The following is a 19,303-nucleotide window of genomic DNA, read 5'->3' on the forward strand; positions in this document are numbered from 1 at the left end:
CAAGTGCATGGCTGAAGGTGTGAAAGTGGTGAAAGACTTTTATAATGATTCAAGGGGAATTGCTGATGAGTTGATGAAATTGGAAGATCTCACACCTAAGGAGCGCAACAAGGCTAGTCGTTTGCTTATGCAAAACCTCCCATTGGTGCATTTATTTTGGGGTTTCCAAGGCGAACACAGAGTTCAATTTGTGAGAGATTTACTTGAAGATAACTAAGGGCACTCTGCAATTTGAAGTTACAAGATTTTATTATGCAGTTAAAAGTTATGACAATTACAAATAGTAGTTGAAGGATTTTGATCACATTTTCTATTATTATAATTTGATTTTACTTGATGTTACTTTCCATTAAAACTTAATATTTTATAATGAAATTATATGTTTGGCTAATTTTTTTTTGGTTTACTAAAAAATGTACAGTTCTTATTTATACGTTGTTTAATTTGAAGTTTTGGTATGAGCCTTGCTAGACATCAAAAATATGTTATATATTATACCGTAAACTTTTGGTATGACTTTGAAAATTTGTACTAAAAATTGCTATGTAGAATACCATAAACTTTTTCTAAAAAATTTTCTATTTATTTTCTCAAAAGTTAATCCAATAAATTAATTTTTTTTATTAAAGGGTATTTTTGTAAAAATATTTATTTTTTTATACCATCCATCATTATCCATCACTTCACCAAACGTAGGATTGTATTAAGTTAAACAATACGACAGGTTATACAATGTCTCACCAAACGCTGTATAGTATTAAATTTTTATCAGGCCTAATACTATCAGGCCTTATACTATCATGCCTTATACTATACAGTGTGCCAAACGAGGCCTATATGTTTAGAAAAAAGGAAACCGCAAAAGCTTCGAAATGGTCTCAAACAATTCCTCCACAAGCTTCTGTTGTCATCTTGCGTCGTCCGCAGCTTGCTCTCGCTGCTTCCACATGGAGGAGGATTGTCTTCATTGTTTACGTAGCTGCCCTTATTCTTTGGAGGTGTGATAGCGCCTAAATGCTCTTGCTTGGCCTCGTTTCCTGGAGCCTGATTACCGTACATGGATCCGGTCTCAAGTCATGAGGCCTAATTCTTCCCTCTTCGTGACTGCCCTTTAGGGTTTATGGAGGTGGAGGAATGTGATGGTTTTAGGGGGGAATAAGTGGACAATGGACTTTGTGTGCAACTGGAATCGCCAAGAACATGGAGATCATTTGCGTTGGTTGGCCTTGGATAAGTCCCATGATGATGTTGTTGGTTCGCGTCGATCTTGGACTCTTCCAAGTTATGTTTCTCTCTCAGTTGATGGCTCTTTTAAACACAATCTTCATCTCATGGGGATGGGGGATGTGGTTCATGGCTCAAATGGAGCTTGACATCGGGGTTACTATGCTGTTCAACGCAGTGTTATTAAACTCGGCTCGAACCGGCCGGTTCGACCGGTTGAACCGGGAACCGGACCCCTGTCCGGTTCGAGTCGAGCAACGGATCGGGGCTGCAATCAACTCGTGTTGAACCGGATTGAACCGGCCGGGTCGGCATAAAAACCAGTGACCCGGAGCTACGGTTGGACCGGTAAGTTTTTTTTATCACAGGCTATATCAGGTCTTGAACATGCTAATTTTCAAATCTCCATTAAAATGCAGCACAGAAAATGCATGATTAGTAGCGGTCTCCAACAGACAACATGAAAGAAGAAATCACAGAAGTGGAGAAGATGAAACTTAATAAGATTTTATTATAAAACATCACTGGCCATTGTGGCTCCACCTCCGCCACCGCACGACATCAATCGTCTCAGATATGTTGTTGGAAGCTGCAGAAGTAAAAAGGAAAATCTGAGTGGTGAAGAAAGGTGTTTGGCTGCGCAGCATTTTTGTTTGATCAAAGAATGTGACTAGATGAGGGTTAATATTAGGGTTGCTATTAGTTGGGTCTAGTTTCCATCATGGCCCACACTTTGATTCATGTGATTTAATAAAAAATATGACATAGTGCACTGTATGGGCTTACGCCAGTTTTTCTGCAAGTGGCCCGTATAGTTTCCATGGCCTTATTTTAATTTGTTCTTTATCAATAAAAGCTCAAAACACAGGGCTATTTTTTAAATAAACATTAATTCATAATAAATTAAATATAGTATATAATATTTTAACAAATATTTTTATCTACTTATTATTAAAATAAATTTTCTATAACTGTTAATCTTATAGTATTAAGAGTTATTTAAAAAACAGGAAGAATGCATATTAAATTGAACACAGGATCTAGAGGGAGAAAAACTAATCCAAATTTCCACTACACCACTTTACTTCTTGTTAGGAAGAATGCATATTATTTTATATATATGATATACTAAGGTTATATTTTAAATTATTATAATTTTTTAATATAAACCGAGTCAAGCAATCGAACCAATAACCCAGTGGTTGAACCATTGACTCATTGACCCAGTACCTCGACTGAGTCGATCACCGGTCCGAGTCGGATAACACTGGTTCAACGTGCCTGTTTTGGCTGAGATTCGTGCCCTGAAGCTTAGCCTTGAGCTTCTTTGGAGTATGAATGTTAGGAAAGTTCTTTGTGAAATTGATTGTGTAGAGTGTGAGGAGACGCTTAGGGATGGTTGGTACGAGCGACATGTTCATGCTGACGATTTTGCGGATGTTCAACATTCGTTGGGTCGGATTGGGAGATTCAACTTAGACATATCCCTCGGGAAGCTAACGGTTCTGCAGATTGTCTTGCAGAGATGAGTGCTTCTTCTTAGTGTGCGCTCACAATTCTTGAAGATCTCCTGATCAGATTATCCCGTTGATCTTCAAGGATGCTTTAGGTGTAGTTTTGGGTTTTTTTTCGATTAAAAAAAACAATATTATACATCCACACAAAAAAATGACCAAACTGATACTTTTATTGACCAAAACATAGTCTAATTGTTTTAAGCAGACGTTAAGGAAGCAAAACCAATTTTTTCTTGTGTGCTGGATCCTAATGGCATTGAATGACATGTTGACAACATATTCCTATTCGTTTCTGTTCTAACTCGCAGGTTTGAAAGGTCTTCGTGGTCTTGGTCACATCCGTACCGCAACAGGGTCCATTCTTCTCTACTCCTGTCTTTATCTTCTTCTTCTCTCTCTCTTCCTAACGCGCATGTTATTTTCTATATTTTCTATCTTCCACACCAGCTTCTTTCTGTTCCCATTTCTGTTTATTTTCCCTTCAATTTCCTTCACTTCACGGAAAAGTTTTCTCTCACTCTCTTAATCTTTTCCCACCTAGTGATCACTGTCACCCTTCATTTCCTCTTTATACTTTTGGTTTTCTTCATATATAATTCACCACAAGTTCCAATTTTCCCATCTGGGTCTCACTTTTTTGATTCTGTTTCTGTTCTGTTTTTCCCCTGAGTTTTTTCCAGCATCATAACTTGATGATCAGAAAATGAAGTGTTTCTTCTTCAAAGAGAAGTGCAAATCTGCTCCAGAGTTGCAGAACCGGAGCAAGAAGAAGAACCCTGCTGGGAACCGGGCTGCAAACTCCACTGGCTCTGTATCATCTGTGAAGAGTGTGACTGACTTGTACAGAGAGAAAGAGCATAATTTCAGGGTGTTTGATTGGAAGGAGCTAAGAGATGCCACAAATGGTTTCAATAGAATGTTGAAGATCGGAGAAGGGGGTTTTGGGAGTGTGTATAAAGGATCTATCAAGCCTCCAGATGGAGAAAGTGGTGATCCAATTGTAGTTGCCATCAAAAGGCTTAACACACAAGGCTTCCAGGTATAATAATATGCAGGGTTTTAAATTTTGGTTGCGCTAAGTCGCGGAATTGCGGACAAATGCAGGATGATGCAGCTGCAATTGCGGTCGCGATGCCGATTGGGGGACTTCAAAACCCGTTATATCGCGGTTGCAATTGCGGTCGCGGACTGCAATCTGAATATGCATCCATGATTTATTCGCTAGTTTAGTTTTTTTCTATTCTCTTTTTGCTTATTTTGTGCGTGTATGATTAGTTAAACATTGTTTGTTTTGTTCCAATAGTTTAATTTTCCTCTGTTTTCTTTAATAATTGAAAGAACCAAGAGGTACTATTGGTTTGGACCCATGTCAATTTGGTACAGGCTAAACGTGCTATGATTGGTTTTATTGGTCCTGGCTATGAGTTTTAGTAGTATTTGATTATTGATCCTCCATTATTGTGATCTGGTGAAGGAAATATAATATTTGCTTCATTGGGATCCGTGGTTCTTAGAACCTATATGATTGTTTAACCTCCATTATGCTAACCTTCTATTTTAACCTGGTGTAGTGGTTGTCTTTCTTCTGGTTGTGCATCTCTCAACAAACATGCACTTTGAGAAGTTGAAAAGAACATTTAGGAACTCAATGAGATACATAGTTACTGAACATATTATGTTGTAAGGGGTAACAAGGCTTAATAGTTCTGCCTATAGCATGTTTTGATCAGCTTCTCTTTTCTCAGAATCAATTCTGGCACTAGACGCTACTGACAGAAGCTTCTTCCCAGAATTGGTTTTGGGTGCAGAATCAATTGTAGAAGGTTTTCCAAACATGAATAATAAGCATAAGAAATATAGTAATTTATTTGCGTCTACATTGTTGTTGAGTGCATTAACAAAATCTGACATTGCAGTGAAAGCATTCTGCTGAAAATAAGCTGGATTTGGGTAGGAAAAATCCATTACCTGGACTTGTCAAAGTTTCCTGCATTATATTCCAAAAGATCATCATGAATCAAATAATTTTGTCAGCATGACTTAAATGATGCAGAATCATATGAAATTCATTGGCATTATTAGAAATACTTGTATTGTCTTTACAAATGCACCTGCATTCTTATGGATGTTTTATTTTCATGTAAAGGGTCATAAAGAATGGCTTGCAGAAGTTCAATTTCTCAGCATTGTGAATCACCCAAATTTGGTAAAGCTTTTGGGATTCTGCTCTGTAGATGGAGAAAGAGGGATCCAAAGGCTGTTGGTGTATGAGTACATGCCCAACAGGAGCTTGGAACACCACCTTTTCAATAAAACTTTGCCTACCATGCCTTGGAAAACAAGATTGGAGATCATGCTTGGTGCTGCTCAAGGATTAGCTTATCTACATGAGGAATTGGAGATTCAGGTACCTCTCAGGCTCATAGTTTCAGAAATATGAGATTTGTTGCCTAATCATGTTAAGTGGATGCCATTTTTTATTTGACACTTTCCAATGGAATCTTCATAAACAATATTTGTATGTTTCCAGTTTGTGTCATTCTCCTTGAGTTGGACCATTCCTTAATATGAGGCAGATTTTAAAAATTGCTTAAGCTTTCTATTCTTTTATCACACATGCTGAATGTTTCTGTCATGGACTCATGGTAGAACTGGTGATAATACATAATGCTAATATTTTTGAAGTCCAGTTAGAATGGTTTTAAAAGTACTTTTATCTCAACGGATCTCAATAGTTACTTACTTTCACATTCAACTGCATTGGAACACGCTGAACTTTTTAACAAAAATACACACTACGATATGCAAACTTATAGTGAGTATGATACAGGTGATTATAAACTTACCATTATCATGTTGTGAAGGTGATCTACAGAGATTTTAAATGTTCAAACGTTCTATTGGATGCGGATTTCCACCCGAAGCTCTCAGACTTCGGTCTTGCTAGAGAAGGGCCACAAGGTGATCACACTCATGTATCTACTGCGGTACGTTTTTATGGTGGATGTTCATTCTGAAGTGCTAATTCATATCACTTTCATAGCCATAAGTGTTTAATTATAAGGCTTTGCGCATATACAATCATGGATTTGGCTTCTCTAAATCGAGACATAAGATAAAGTGGAGAATCATAAACTGTTGATTGAAAAATCAAACTGGAGAGATTTTATTAACTCCATAATAGTTTCTTATCTATGTGCTTGTATTCAATTACAATCTGAACCATTGATTGTATCCTTATACTTTGTCCTCTAAACTGGACCCTCTCACTTTAGAGGAGACAAATACACTATCATCAGGCAACATTCCTAAAGCCGATATTTGACCAAGGCTAATCTATGAAGTTTTGATTTAAGCAGCATTACTTTGACTCTCTTCATTTACAACATTGAGTTGTGAACTATGAGTTTACGCCATGTATTGTTTCTGTTATCAGGTAGTTGGGACACAAGGATACGCTGCGCCAGAGTATATTGAAACAGGTCATCTCAAAGTTCAGAGTGACATGTGGAGTTTTGGTGTTGTACTCTATGAGATCCTCACCGGAAGACGGTCATTGGAAAGAAACCGTCCAACCGCTGAGCAAAAGCTACTAGATTGGGTCAAACTGTACCCTGCTGACAGCAGCAGATTCACCATGATCATGGATCCGCGTCTCAGGAACCAGTATTCTCTTGGCGCCGCCCGCAAAATAGCCAAGTTGGCAGATAGCTGCTTAAAGAAGAACCCTGAAGATAGACCACCCATGAGTCAGATTGTGGAAAGCTTGAAGCAAGCATTGCAATTTTCAGAAACATCAAACACTTCACAAGATATTGGCGAGTCCTCTCGGTCTAAATTGGTTAGAAAAGGTAAATAGATGGTCTACTTGTATGTTTTGAAAAGTCATTCTACCGTCAGCTCAAATCAATGTTGAGGAGAAGGTTGTGTGAATAACTTCTAAGTGTCATAATTGATTATGAGTAAACATAAGCTGATTCAAACATGCTACATGAAACAACATGGTGAGTTTTTTTGGAGGGCCAAGAACTAGGAAACTTGTCACTTAAACATGAGTTGAATAGATCATCTATGTACCATGAAGCAGTTCTGGTCAAACTTGCCTTGGGAGTTAAGTTTTGAGGATTTTTTCCTATGGAGTTTGAACTTTCTAATTAGTTCGGCCTAGTTCCAAACCATGTGCTTTGTATACTTTGTCACCCATTGGTTCGTAATGTAAAGTTTATATATGATGATAGTGAATAGTATTAATAAGAGTGTTTAGAAAAAGATTAGCAAAGTTATTTTAAAAAAACTAAAATGATGGGTGGACGCTGATTCTGGTGGAACCTATTGACACTTGCAGTTTAGTTTAGAGTTAATAAATAAAACTATGGAAACTCCTGCAATTTTGACAACTATGAGCGGTAAAACTCTATATACTTAACGTAGTTACATTTACAGAGACTCAAATTCGAGAACTCTGTTTAAGTTAAAATAACTTCGTATTATAATCGAGCTAAACATTTGATGGTGCAGTTGCAACAAGTTGAATAGTATTTTTAAACTCAAGTTTTTCAACCTTTTATCATTAGAGGATTAGAGTCCTAACCAGTGAAGCTATATCGTGACAATTTTATTATTAACTTTCATGTTGGTCCGAGTTGATTAGCTTATGGGATTCGGTGGATGTAGATGAACATAATATTTTGTTGGCCACAAAAGAGTGTGCTATTTGAATTTGATGGATGTTTGGAACAGAAAAGTGAATTATAGAGTAGAATAGACTGGAATTGAATTATATATTGATTGTAGAAGGAGAATTACAGAAGTAAAGATAAGTGTATTGCTAGAGAAAACTCTAACAACCCCAAAGGAGCTCTAATGGCTACCTCCCTAAGAAAGATACCTCTTTCTCTCTCTATAACAGAAATGTAATCAAGAGTGCGTTCTCACACCACACCTCATCATACTATATACTAACTTACTAACTAATTCCTTCTTTCCTCATGTGGGTTTGGACACCTCAGCACCCTTCCCTCTCTTCCTCTCATAAACTTTCCATATCTTGGGCTTACCTAAGCCCATTCCCCATTTAGCATTCGAGTCTCTATCAACTCCCTCCCCCTTAGAAACAGCCTTGTCCTCAAGGCAGAAGTTTGAGAATTGGCCTGCTAGGACTTCATTGTCTTCCCATGTAACATCATCCACAGAACTGTTTTGCCACTTGACCAAACTCTGTGGAACCTCTCTGTCTCCTTGTCTGATGCTTCTCGTGCCTAAGATTACTTCAGGATAAATGTCAGTAGCTTCTCCTACTTCCAATTCTGTTGGTAACTCTCCCTGAACTTGAGAACTTCCTATGGCCTTCTTTAAAAGAGACACATGGAAGACTGGGTGGATCTTGGACTCCGGGGGAAGCTTCAGCTTATAGGCAACAGCTCCAATCTGTTCTTCAATTTGGAATGGACCATAGAATCTAGCTGCCAACTTCTGATTGATTCTCTTGACCACAGATTGCTGCCTATGGGGCCTGAGTTTCAGGAACACCCACTCTCCCTTGTCAAAGCTCAAGTCCCTTCTTTTCTTGTTAGCATAGCTAACCATCTGCTCCTGAGCCCTTTGTAGATGTGCCCTGAGTTGCTTTAAAGCCTCATCCCTCTCACTTAACTCCAAAGCAACAACTGCTACCTTTGTTTCATTAGCCAAGAACCTGATAATGGGTGGTGCTTTTCTGCCATAGACCACCTCAAAAGGAGTTTGACCAATTGAGCAATGGAAAGTAGAGTTGTACCAAAACTCAGCCCAAGGAACCCACAAAGACCAAGTCCTAGGATGTTCAGAAGCAAAGCACCTCAAATAGCTCTCTAGGCACCTATTTATAACCTCTGTCTGGCCATCAGTTTCAGGGTGATAAGAGGAGCTCATTTTCAACTTGGTCCCCTGCAGCTTGAACAATTCAGTCCAGAAATGACTCACAAAGATTGGGTCTCTGTCACTGATGATAGTGTTAGGAATGCCATGAAGCCTCACTATTTCCCTGGCAAAAACTTCAGCAATGGACTTTGCAGTGTAGGGATGTTTGAGCAAGATGAAATGGCTGTATTTAGAAAGCCTATCAACCACCACCAAGATAGCTTCATAACCCTTAGACTTGGGTAAACCAGTGATGAAGTCTAAGGAGAGGTCTTCCGACACAGCATTGGGAATTGGTAGGGGTTGAAGTAACCCTCCTGGAGACATGGCACTGTACTTTTGCCTCTGGCAAATATCACAAGCCCTTACAAAGTCTCTTACTGTCTTCTGCATCCCTACCCAATATAGGGTTTCAGCCAGCCTCCTGTAAGTTCTTAAGAACCCTGAATGACCCCCAGTAGGTGAGCTATGGTATTCTTCCAGCAACCATGGAATTGATGGGGATGTAGGTGATAAGACTAGCCTGCCTTGATATAAGAGCACCCCTTGTTTGACAGTAAAACCAGGCTTGGCTTGGGGATCTTGCTGGACTTCTTGTAACAGTTTCTTGATGTAGTCATCAGACGCAATTTCCTCTAGGAGTTTCTTCCTGTCTTCCCACAAAGGAAAAGAAACCAAGCTAGCAAACTCACCCTCATCATAGCATCTAGAAAGGGCATCAGCAGCCTTGTTTTCCTGGCCAGGCTTATATTTTACCTCAAACTGGTAACCCAAGAGCTTGGCCAGCCAGCACTGTTGGTCAGGAGAAGATATCTTCTGCTGCAAGAAATGCTTAAGGCTCTTGTGGTCAGTATACACAATGAAAGACTTGCCAAGCAAGTAATGTCTCCAGTGCTGTATACTAAGAACTAAGGCCATTAGTTCTTTTTCATAGACTGATTTGGCCAAATTTCCCTGAGACAATGCCTTGCTGAAATAAGCTATAGGTTGTCTCTGTTGCATTAGAACTGCCCCGATGCCTCTGCCAGCTGCATCACATTCAACTTCAAAAGGCTTGTTAAAATCTGGAAGTGCTAGAACTGGAGAGCTTGTCATGACAGTTTTCAAGTTGTGGAAAGCTTGCCTTGCCTCTTCACCCCAATGGAAATTATCTTTCTTGGTCAATTCTGTTAGAGGTTTTGCCAACTTCCCATAATTCTTGACAAATTTCCTATAATAGCCAGTTAAACCCAGAAATCCCCTTAGTCCCTTCACATTCTTAGGTTCTGGCCAGTCCACAATGCACTGGACCTTCTCAGGGTCTACTGACACTCCATCACCAGATATAATATGCCCCAAATAATCTATTTGTGCACAGCCAAACTTGCACTTTGATTGATTAGCTACAAAACAGTTAGATAGCAGCCTTGTCAGGACAAGTTTCAAATGCTTTTGGTGTTCCAGCAAGCTCCTACTATAAATTAATATATCATCAAAGAAAACTAAGACAAACTTCCTCAAGTAGGGCCTAAAAATGTCATTCATAATGGCTTGAAAAGTGGCTGGGGCATTCATCAAGCCAAAAGGCATTACAAGGTACTCATAGTGACCATTATGAGTCCTGAATGCAGTCTTGGCTATATCAGCCTCATGAACTCTAATATGATGATATCCAGATTTTAAATCAATCTTGGAGAACATGATTGCTCCATTCAGTTCATCTAACAACTCATCAACAATAGGGATAGGATACTTATCTGGAATTGTGGCCTTATTTAATGCTCTATAGTCCACACACATTCTCCAGCTTTGATCCTTCTTTTTGACTAGTATGACAGGGCTTGAGAAAGCACTCATGCTAGGTCTGATGATACCTGCCTCAAGGAGTTCAGTAACTTGCTTCTCAATTTCTTCCTTTTGGTGATGAGGGTACCTATAAGGCCTAACATTGACTGGCCCATGCTCAGGATTCAAGGTAATTTGATGAACCTTAGACCTGACAGGGGGCAACTGAATCTTGTTCTGGAAAACTGCTTGAAATTCTGCCAATACACCCTTCAATTCCAGGGGAACCTCATGGCTTTCTTTCGTTGCTTCAACCAATTGTAGTTGAGGTCTCCACCATTCCAGTTGTTCTCTTCCTTGATTGTCACTCAAGAAGGAATGAAGATTGCTGGAACTGTCTCTGCCCTTGATTCCCTGTAACTTGACCACTTTCTCTTTATGGACAAATTGCATTGTTAAGAGTTTCCAATCCATGATTACTTCCCCAAGTGTACGAAGCCAGGATACCCCAAGCACCAAATCCAAACCTCCCAAATCCAGGACCAATGCATCAATGGTGATCTCAATGTTCCCCAATTTTGCCTTGATGCCCTGACAGATGCCTCTGGTTGGCACCTTATGCCCATCTCCCAATTTAATGCTCCTAGTGGTAATTGGAGTGATGGTCAAGCCCAGAACTGAAGTTATCTTGGGAGAGATAAAGTTATGGCTAGCCCCACTGTCTATGAGGACAAGAAGCTCCACATTGTCCACCAACCCAACCAGCTTCAACGTTTGGTACTCCCCCATACAACCCAAAACTCCCATTACTTTACATTCTACCACTTCCTCTTCCTCGATCTCCTCAGCCTCTTCTTCCAGCCTTACTATCTCTCCATCATCATCCATGCTTTCCCCATCTCCCAGGATCAACACTCGCATAGCACGCTCGGGACACTTATGCAAAGTGGGATGGTATTTTCCTCCACACTTGAAGCACATCCCCTTGATCCTTCTGTCCTCAATTTCCTTCATTCGGAGGCTTCTGACCCCTGACCACCGCTCCGACGAACCTGCACGGTGGTCGCCGTCGCTTTTTCTCGCCGTCGAGTTCATTGAGGACGACGAATTCACTTGGGATCCAGGTGTGCTTAAGGATCGGGTTTGGTTGAACCCGCTTGGTTTGTAACGGGTCAGATCTTTACTGAAAAGCCCACTCTTATTTGAAACTGACCCAGCCCATTCGTTTCGACCCGCACGCTCGAACCCGTTTTTCCTTATCACCCGCTTCCCTTCTTCATCGTCTTCCTCCTTTAGTTCATCTTCTACATCCTTCGCGATCCTCATCATCTCCATCCTCGAACTGGGATTCAAGGTTCGCACCCGTCGTCGGATCGCAGGTTTCAGCCCACTCATGAATTGCTCCTCTGGTAACCTTCCCACCTGAGAAGACAGAAGCTCGAAAGCCTCGACAAACTCCTCCACGCTTCCTCGTTGCCTCAACGTCGACAACTCCTCAAAGGGGTTCTCCAACCGTCGCCCTCCATAGCGTGCGATCAACGCTCGCTTGAGCTTTTCCCAAGAAAGCTCATCTTCTGTTTCCATCAGCAAGTTGAACCAGTGAATCGTCGATCCTTCCATACTCAATCGAGCGAGTTTCACCCGGAGTGCATCGGGAGTGCCTTGCACATCAAAGTAAATCTCCGCTCTGGTAATCCAAGCCACTGGATCGTCGCCTTCAAATACTGGCAACTTCACCTTCTTCCCGGCGAGTCGCGATTCCCCAAGGCTGGAATCTCCGGTTGAAGTTTCCCCATCGAGATCGTGTACTACCTTCTTCCCCATTTGCTTGCTCAGTTCAGTCAGAACCAAGTTCTGCTGCTACAACTGATGTGCGAGCTCTTGCAGCGTCACAGTCACCGTTCCCATTTGAGTCTCCAACGCTTCCATGCGATCAGTCATCTTGGGTGGCATCTACGGAAACTGATTCTCCGGCGTAATGAAGATCCGGCAGGTCGGACCAATTGATGGATGTTTGGAACAGAAAAGTGAATTATAGAGTAGAATAGACTGGAATTGAATTATATATTGATTGTAGAAGTAGAATTACAGAAGTAAAGATAAGTGTATTGCTAGAGAAAACTCTAACAACCCCAAAGGAGCTCTAATGGCTACCTCCCTAAGAAAGATACCTCTTTCTCTCTCTATAACAGAAATGTAATCAAGAGTGCGTTCTCACACCACACCTCATCATACTATATACTAACTTACTAACTAATTCCTTCTTTCCTCATGTGGGTTTGGACACCTCAGCACCCTTCCCTCTCTTCCTCTCATAAACTTTCCATATCTTGGGCTTACCTAAGCCCATTCCCCATTTAGCATTCGAGTCTCTATCAGAATTGAAATATGTTTATGGCATACCAACTTTGACCTTCATGATGAATAAAATATGTTAGTGATTGCTGAACTTAACAATATCGTGTGGAAACTTATTACAATAACATGGTGGATGCGTCATTCACATGACAGCATTTGTTGTCATGCACACCGTAATTTTAATGTGGGCATGTGACTTTTGAAATACACCGTTGGGAAGATCAGTACAGTTGAAAAACATTGAATGAAGTTAACTCGATTATAATACGAAGTTATTTTAACTTAAACAGAGTTCTCGAATTTGAGTCTTTGTAAATGTAACTACGTTAAGTATATAGAGTTTTACCGCTCATAGTTGTCAAAATTGCAGGAGTTTCCATAGTTTTATTTATTAACTCTAAACTAAACTGCAAGTGTCAATAGGTTCCACCAGAATCTTGCTTAACAATGTTTCTACTATTTATTGTAAAGGCATGTCATATTTTTTTGTCTACTCAAGCGCTTTAGCCCGCTTACTTCATCGGAAAAAAACAAATACTTATTTTGTTTTAACAGGATATGCATACTTTAAATGAGTCAATTCCTAAGTAGATACTCAACACATGCAAGTGTCAATCACATTCGTCCTCGGCGTCAAGTCCACTTCTTAATTGATTGTGGCACATTTATTTGCCGAGTAATGATATATACACACCTCATTTTTTAAACACTTCATTTCCACTTCTTTTTGTTTCTATCTCTCTCATCTTATCATTTATCACATCTCATACTTTCTCTCTCTTACTTTTTCTTTTCTTCCTATCTCTCTCTTCATTCCACCTCTTCCACCTCAAATGAGAGGTGTGTAAGTAACATTATTATTTTTTGCCGCATAGGCAGTTTATGTGACAATGAACTTATAAGTTTCCTCCATAATGGCAAAACTAGTACACAAACTAAAACCAATAACATCAAATTAATCCTTGAATAAAAATAAAGCAATGCTTCCCCTCTCACTCTCCCACTCTCTTTTCTCTCACTTTATATACTCTCTTCTATGATAAAGTCTGCATTATCAAAGCAATCCAGAGCTCTGATTGTTTCCTAACCCGTATGAGTAATAAAATTGATCAGTTAACTCAGATTAATCTAGAGCTCTGATTCTACCACAAAGGGATGAAACCTGGTTCAATGGAGTATGACTACAAAAGCTAAAATTAGAGAATTTAGGACAATAGATATTACAATCCCTCCTTTCCTTCCTTCATTTTCCCGGACCAAATACTGTAAAAATAAAAGTCACTGTATATTACAAGATAGACAACAATACAATTAGCAAACAATCTCAAGGGCTCATTTGTTTGGCTTTCCCTATAATTCGACAGATGGGAGCTACATAGTAAAACTTGTTCAGTTTAAGAAAACAAAAAATCGCGAGCACATGCCTATACCAATGTTCTATCATGCCTCAGACCAATCAACCTCTCCACTATTATGCAACAACAAACTATAGTATTGGCAGCTTTGTTTCTCGCAACAGCTGAAGCCAATATCATCGCCATCAAACCAAAAGGCAAGAAATCAATTTGATGAGCTCATCTCAATGTTTATTACAACTCTTCATCTGTGATGACTCCAGAGCAGTCTTCGGTTCATGACTGGAGGGGCTAATCCTGGAATGTCGCGAATGTCCTTGTTGTTTGGGTGCACAAGCTGAAATTTTGAAAGACAAGTTAGCTCAGTGAGACAAGCAGTTTTGAAAATGCATAGCAAAGCTGGGTTCTGGAATGTAGAATGAAAGAAAGGTGGTGTGACTGTTTACAAAAATTAAAAGGTCATTTGTAACTATCAATTCATAGGCAATGAAAAAAGGCATCTTTGATTTTTTAAAATCCCAACTCAATAGAATTTGAAAAGCAGCTTTCTTTATTGTATCTATGCTACAAATAATGATCATAGTCTTGAGAGAAATTCAGTACGATAATAGTGACATGGCTGTATGGATCAATGACTCAAAAGCGATTGCACACATGTTAAGGCCATGTTTGGAAGAACTCGTTTGAGCTTATCTTATAGCATAAGCGCTTATGCAATCTACCTCTAAGCTTTTTTAGCTTATTTTTGTAAGCTATTCAGATTAGCTTATGAATAAGAACTTATGTTTATCCATAACCTATTTTCACTTTATTTCATGAATAAGCGCTTAATTAAGCTGTTTACCCAACACGCCCTAAAAATATATAAAGTAGAAGCTACAGATCTGGAAAAGGTCATCAAGAGCTGTATCTAATGAAGACTTAGAGACGGGAGTTCTATATGATAGTTAATCAGTAAATCAGTATATAATGTTTCTACTTGTTGTCAAGAAATTTCTACCATAGATAAACAAGTGATCTGAGCCTTAATAAATTCACCATGAAACAGAGACAATAATAGAGTGTAATAGTTTTAAATTGAATCATAAAAGTTTAGAAGTAAAATTTTCTCACCTTTACAATGATGATGGTAATTACTCCAATGACAATAAGGAAAAGTAATGCCATGATACACTTATCAGTTGCAACCTATTGCAAAAACGTCAGTGAGTTTCTAATAAATGATTCATATAGTAAATATATTGTCATAACATGGTGTAGATTCTGTAGAAATTGACCTGCCTACCGATTTCCTTGACCAATTTAGAGGCTTTCTTTATAGAGAAATGGATAGAATCCAGCTCATTGACAACTCTGCTCATTTGTTCCGTCTAAACATGGAAGAGATTACAGCCATTAGTTTCCATGTCAAATTCAGGTTTTCACTTGTATTTTAAGGCGATTGATTTCGGGGTTGGGGTCTATGCATAAGATTCATACCTGAGCCTTAAGAGCTGCTGCAGTCTCTGTACCAACATTTACTGTCTCTAGAACAACCTATTAATGCAGGTTCACAGCAATAAACTTTTGGTCAGCAAAGTTGTCCTTTTTACTCCCAAGGAGATGGACAAAAGAATTTAAGAGCCCGTTTGAATACGAACTTATTATCTACCAGAAAAAAGATAGAAATGTTTGTTCTCCACCCCCTCACTTTTTCAACCACATTTCACTGATTTTATGATTTTGTAATATCATGGAGAGCCAGAAGAATTCTAACACAGAATGATATGGAAATGTATAACCAAACTCATTCAAGCTTGGAAATTAATAAATGCAAGATTGGGATTGCAGAGCTTGAAGGGAATTATGCTAAATTAAATATGCACAACACACTATAATGTGTTCATAAATTTAAATGACAAAGAACGTGTTAAGAAGAGATAGTTAAACTTTCATAAGATATTTTAGGAAGTAAAATGACAAGCAGATGGAGGTGCCATATAAACAATCACCAATGTTATTTGGCACGACTAATGTTCTCCACAAAAACAACGAACCTTCTATTTTCACTTTGATAATTTAAAAAATGCATGCAAGTGGTGGTTATTTTTTAAAAGTTAAAACAAAATCTGGTTTACCAATCAAAATGAACTATTCAGCGCACGATACTTCCGTTTCATGCCACAAAGCATTTTCCATAAACAATAGGAAACTAACAAGTAAATAGCGGGACACAAAAATAAGGCACGGTGATAAAGATGGTACGTGCGACAGAATGAAAGGAAAAAACAACACGGATTCTTAACTGGTTGTCTGCTGCTATAATTATAGTTAAAGGAAAGCAAGTATAACATGCTGAACTAAGTCATTTTCTTCTCCATCAAGAAAAATGCTATAGCAGACTGTAAAATCTATTATACTTAGTGTATATTGAGAAATAAATGAAAGTGCACTTAAGAAATATACCAACCTTCTTTCCCCTCTCAATGGCTTGATCTGTCTCATCCATCATCTGATGCCCATGATCAAAAAGCTGTTCATTTGTCATTGCTGTAATACATCATAATAACTCCACATTAACCAAAATAGAAAACAACTTAAATTCTGTCTGGTCATGCTGTGAAATATACACAGCTAGCTTTTATCATCTTTCAATTTGTAACTACTTTTAACATTTTAAGGTAGCTGGCCAAAATATAGAAGTGCTTTTATGCGAAACAATAAAATATGCCATTAAAGACCAACAAGAAATTAGTGCTTCCCCAAGGAAGAAGAAGAAGAAGCTTTTTATATCTACTTATGCTTTCTCGTAAAAAAAATAATTGTTAAAAATGGAAAAATATCATAGCAAAGCCAGACAGGAAGTTAGAATATGAAGCGTGCAAAGTTGAATTATGAGTGCATATTAAAACACTCCAACCATGACCATACTTATTAGGTATAAGGATTTTCTTACATTCCATAATTTCTATCTATGCCCCCCCCCCCCTTCATTGCATCAATATTTACTAGAATTAGAAGGTGTCTCCATACAAAATGAAAACAACAAGTCATATAGCATAAGAAGAAGCACAGACATTGTCGAAGAACTGAGAAATATGTTAAAACAAGAAAAAATTGATTATTGATTTGATTTATTGGACTGCTAAAAACATTTTATGATACACGAAAAATTAGCATAACCAATATGAAGAAACCGGAATGCTTACAAGAAGCTAGCAAGACATTTTCCTCAGCATAACCTTCATTGGGCCCCTCAAAGAGCTCAACTCGCTTATTCTCAATACTTGAAGCATATCTGCATTGCAACAATAAAGCACACACAATTATCGGTTGATGCTATCAGAGTACACAGCCCATTAATGTAAGAAAAGAATAACTTTTGATGACATTTCAAAGAAGCAGAAAGTATATATAATATCAGCAAGGGAAATCTATGTCTTCAATACAGAACAAAATCGATCAATTAACATAATGGTTTCACTTACTGCTTTTTCAAAGCAACATACGAATTTAACTCTTTGATCTGCAACAAAAATGGCAAATGTTTGTCAGCAAAATTGATGATTGTTACGTCACGCATAATTTCAGTAGACCGGTATACAAAAAGCACAAAGTATCAAAATTGAGGCGTCAACAGACAAAAGTCGATCATCATGTAGGTATCCATAGAGCTAAGAATGTTCTCACCATTGACTGCTTTTTCTCATTCAACATTTTGTTGGTTTCTCTGTCAAAGCTCGCCTCCAAAGTTTTGACTTCTTTATCAAAATCTTTAATAAGCCTGCAAAAACAGATCCAACAAATGTATACACCTAAGTAAGCAGAAAGAGCGAAACCCGAAACCTCAATTGTTAAATTAAATCACGGCAATTCATGATCACAGCTCCGCGAGCTTCCAATGCGAAATCAAATCAAAATCACATTCAAATTTGTGGTCATTTGTCTATAATGCAGATCTGAAAATGGCGAGATCATGCGTTTACCGTTTGCAGTCTCGCATTTTCTCGGTGAGCTCTTCCAACTGGCGGCTCTTCCTGCTGGAATCCTTAATCTTCTCCAACTTCTGAAACCCATTTCTGCAAGAACGAAACAACAAACACCAGAACGGGTTCAGGAAACAACACAGCGAGAAAACAAAAACACGAGAGAGGTTTAAGATTCTGACGCTAATGCGCGGAAATTATCGGCGATGTGTCCGTCGATCTCCGCCAGGTCCTCGCTGATCGCCGACAACTGATCCATCTCAACCTCAATGTTCAGATTCCGCAGCAACAGCGAGATCTGATTGAGGAATTTGAACAATGCAGATTAGAAACAGAGATTTGATTTTGAATTTACGAGGTAGCAAACCTGCGGTTATCAGTGTCGAGGAACGAAGAAAACATTGGGCGTTGTCTTGTTTCTCATTCCCTCCCTCGACATTGATGATTGATTTGATTTACAGAAGAAACCTTGTGATTTCTGAATTTTTTTTAATTTTTGTTTTTGGTTTTTTTGGTTTTGGTTTAAACGAATTTGGTCGTTTAATTTAAACCGCCATTGGGTTCGTGTGAAGGTGGGGGTAGTTTCGTTATTGTGTTCCCTCGTCTTTTGGATTATAGATACATAATAATACTTCCTCCGTTCCTTATTATAAGGTCACTTTACCTAATTCTCTTAGATTAAGAAAGGCTTAAATGCATTTTTGATCCCTGATGTATTGTCATTGTGCGATTTGGGTCCCTTATGTTCAAAACGAGCGAATTTAATCCCTCATCTTCCAATTTGTGAAAATTGGGCCCCTACGTTAAGTTGCCTTCCAAAATTAAACGGAAGTTGTTGATGTGGCCTCTTTAACTGACGTGGCCCTGACGTTGCACGCCACTAGGATGACATGTCACATAATTTTCTTTTCCTTTAAAAATATTTCTTTTTTCTTTTAATTTATTATTTTTTTTTAACTTTTTATCTTCTTCAACCCTTTACACAGCACCACCTCGCCTCCCTTCTTCTTCTTCCCTCTTCATCCAATACCATGAATTTGAAATCAAATCTTACACAGTAAATTAAAGCCCACATATATTGAATCAAACCCAAATTATCTAGAAAACGGGATGAATCAACCATTTTCTCCCTGCTTCAAAGTAAAACAACCCATAAAGGGTTTCAAATTAACATCAATTCCAGAAACAAACAAAAATTGAATCTTCAAGTTATTTTCTTTAACAG

At 38.6% G+C, this 19,303-nt stretch overlaps 2 protein-coding genes across 2 annotated transcripts; one reads left to right on the forward strand and one right to left on the reverse strand.

The window, feature by feature from the left end:
- Positions 1 to 3,005: 3,005 nt before the first annotated feature.
- LOC130711175 (probable serine/threonine-protein kinase PBL19) lies at positions 3,006 to 6,978 on the forward strand. The gene is made up of 4 exons (XM_057560677.1): positions 3,006 to 3,780; positions 4,888 to 5,148; positions 5,606 to 5,728; positions 6,178 to 6,978. Exons 1-4 carry the CDS (start codon positions 3,445 to 3,447, stop codon positions 6,598 to 6,600), a joined length of 1,143 nt encoding a protein of 380 aa, XP_057416660.1. The 5' UTR covers positions 3,006 to 3,444; the 3' UTR covers positions 6,601 to 6,978.
- Positions 6,979 to 13,976: 6,998 nt separating this feature from the next.
- On the reverse strand, positions 13,977 to 18,595 carry LOC130714731 (novel plant SNARE 11). The gene is made up of 10 exons (XM_057564667.1): positions 18,261 to 18,595; positions 18,079 to 18,171; positions 17,783 to 17,876; positions 17,581 to 17,618; positions 17,302 to 17,390; positions 16,563 to 16,642; positions 15,593 to 15,649; positions 15,391 to 15,483; positions 15,227 to 15,301; positions 13,977 to 14,450 (listed from the first exon to the last, which is right to left on the reverse strand). Exons 1-10 carry the CDS (start codon positions 18,335 to 18,337, stop codon positions 14,358 to 14,360), a joined length of 789 nt encoding a protein of 262 aa, XP_057420650.1. The 5' UTR covers positions 18,338 to 18,595; the 3' UTR covers positions 13,977 to 14,357.
- Between the last annotated feature and the right edge of the window lie 708 nt (positions 18,596 to 19,303).

The sequence above is a fragment of the Lotus japonicus genome, chromosome 4 (assembly GCF_012489685.1).
Source record: "Lotus japonicus ecotype B-129 chromosome 4, LjGifu_v1.2".
Taxonomy (NCBI): Eukaryota; Viridiplantae; Streptophyta; class Magnoliopsida; order Fabales; family Fabaceae; genus Lotus; species Lotus japonicus.

Bases quoted from the DNA above. Each gene is read 5' to 3' on its own strand.
- LOC130711175 (XM_057560677.1), top strand. From the start codon at position 3,445: ATGAAGTGTTTCTTCTTCAAAGAGAAGTGCAAATCTGCTCCAGAGTTG. The intron at 3,781-4,887 runs GTATAATAATAT...TTTCATGTAAAG, and splicing joins TTAACACACAAGGCTTCCAG to GGTCATAAAGAATGGCTTGC. The intron at 5,729-6,177 runs GTACGTTTTTAT...TTCTGTTATCAG, and splicing joins ACACTCATGTATCTACTGCG to GTAGTTGGGACACAAGGATA.
- LOC130714731 (XM_057564667.1), bottom strand. From the start codon at position 18,337: ATGGATCAGTTGTCGGCGATCAGCGAGGACCTGGCGGAGATCGACGGA. The intron at 15,302-15,390 runs GTCAATTTCTAC...TTTTTGCAATAG, and splicing joins TCAAGGAAATCGGTAGGCAG to GTTGCAACTGATAAGTGTAT. The intron at 14,451-15,226 runs GTGAGAAAATTT...TCAAAATTTCAG, and splicing joins TTACCATCATCATTGTAAAG to CTTGTGCACCCAAACAACAA.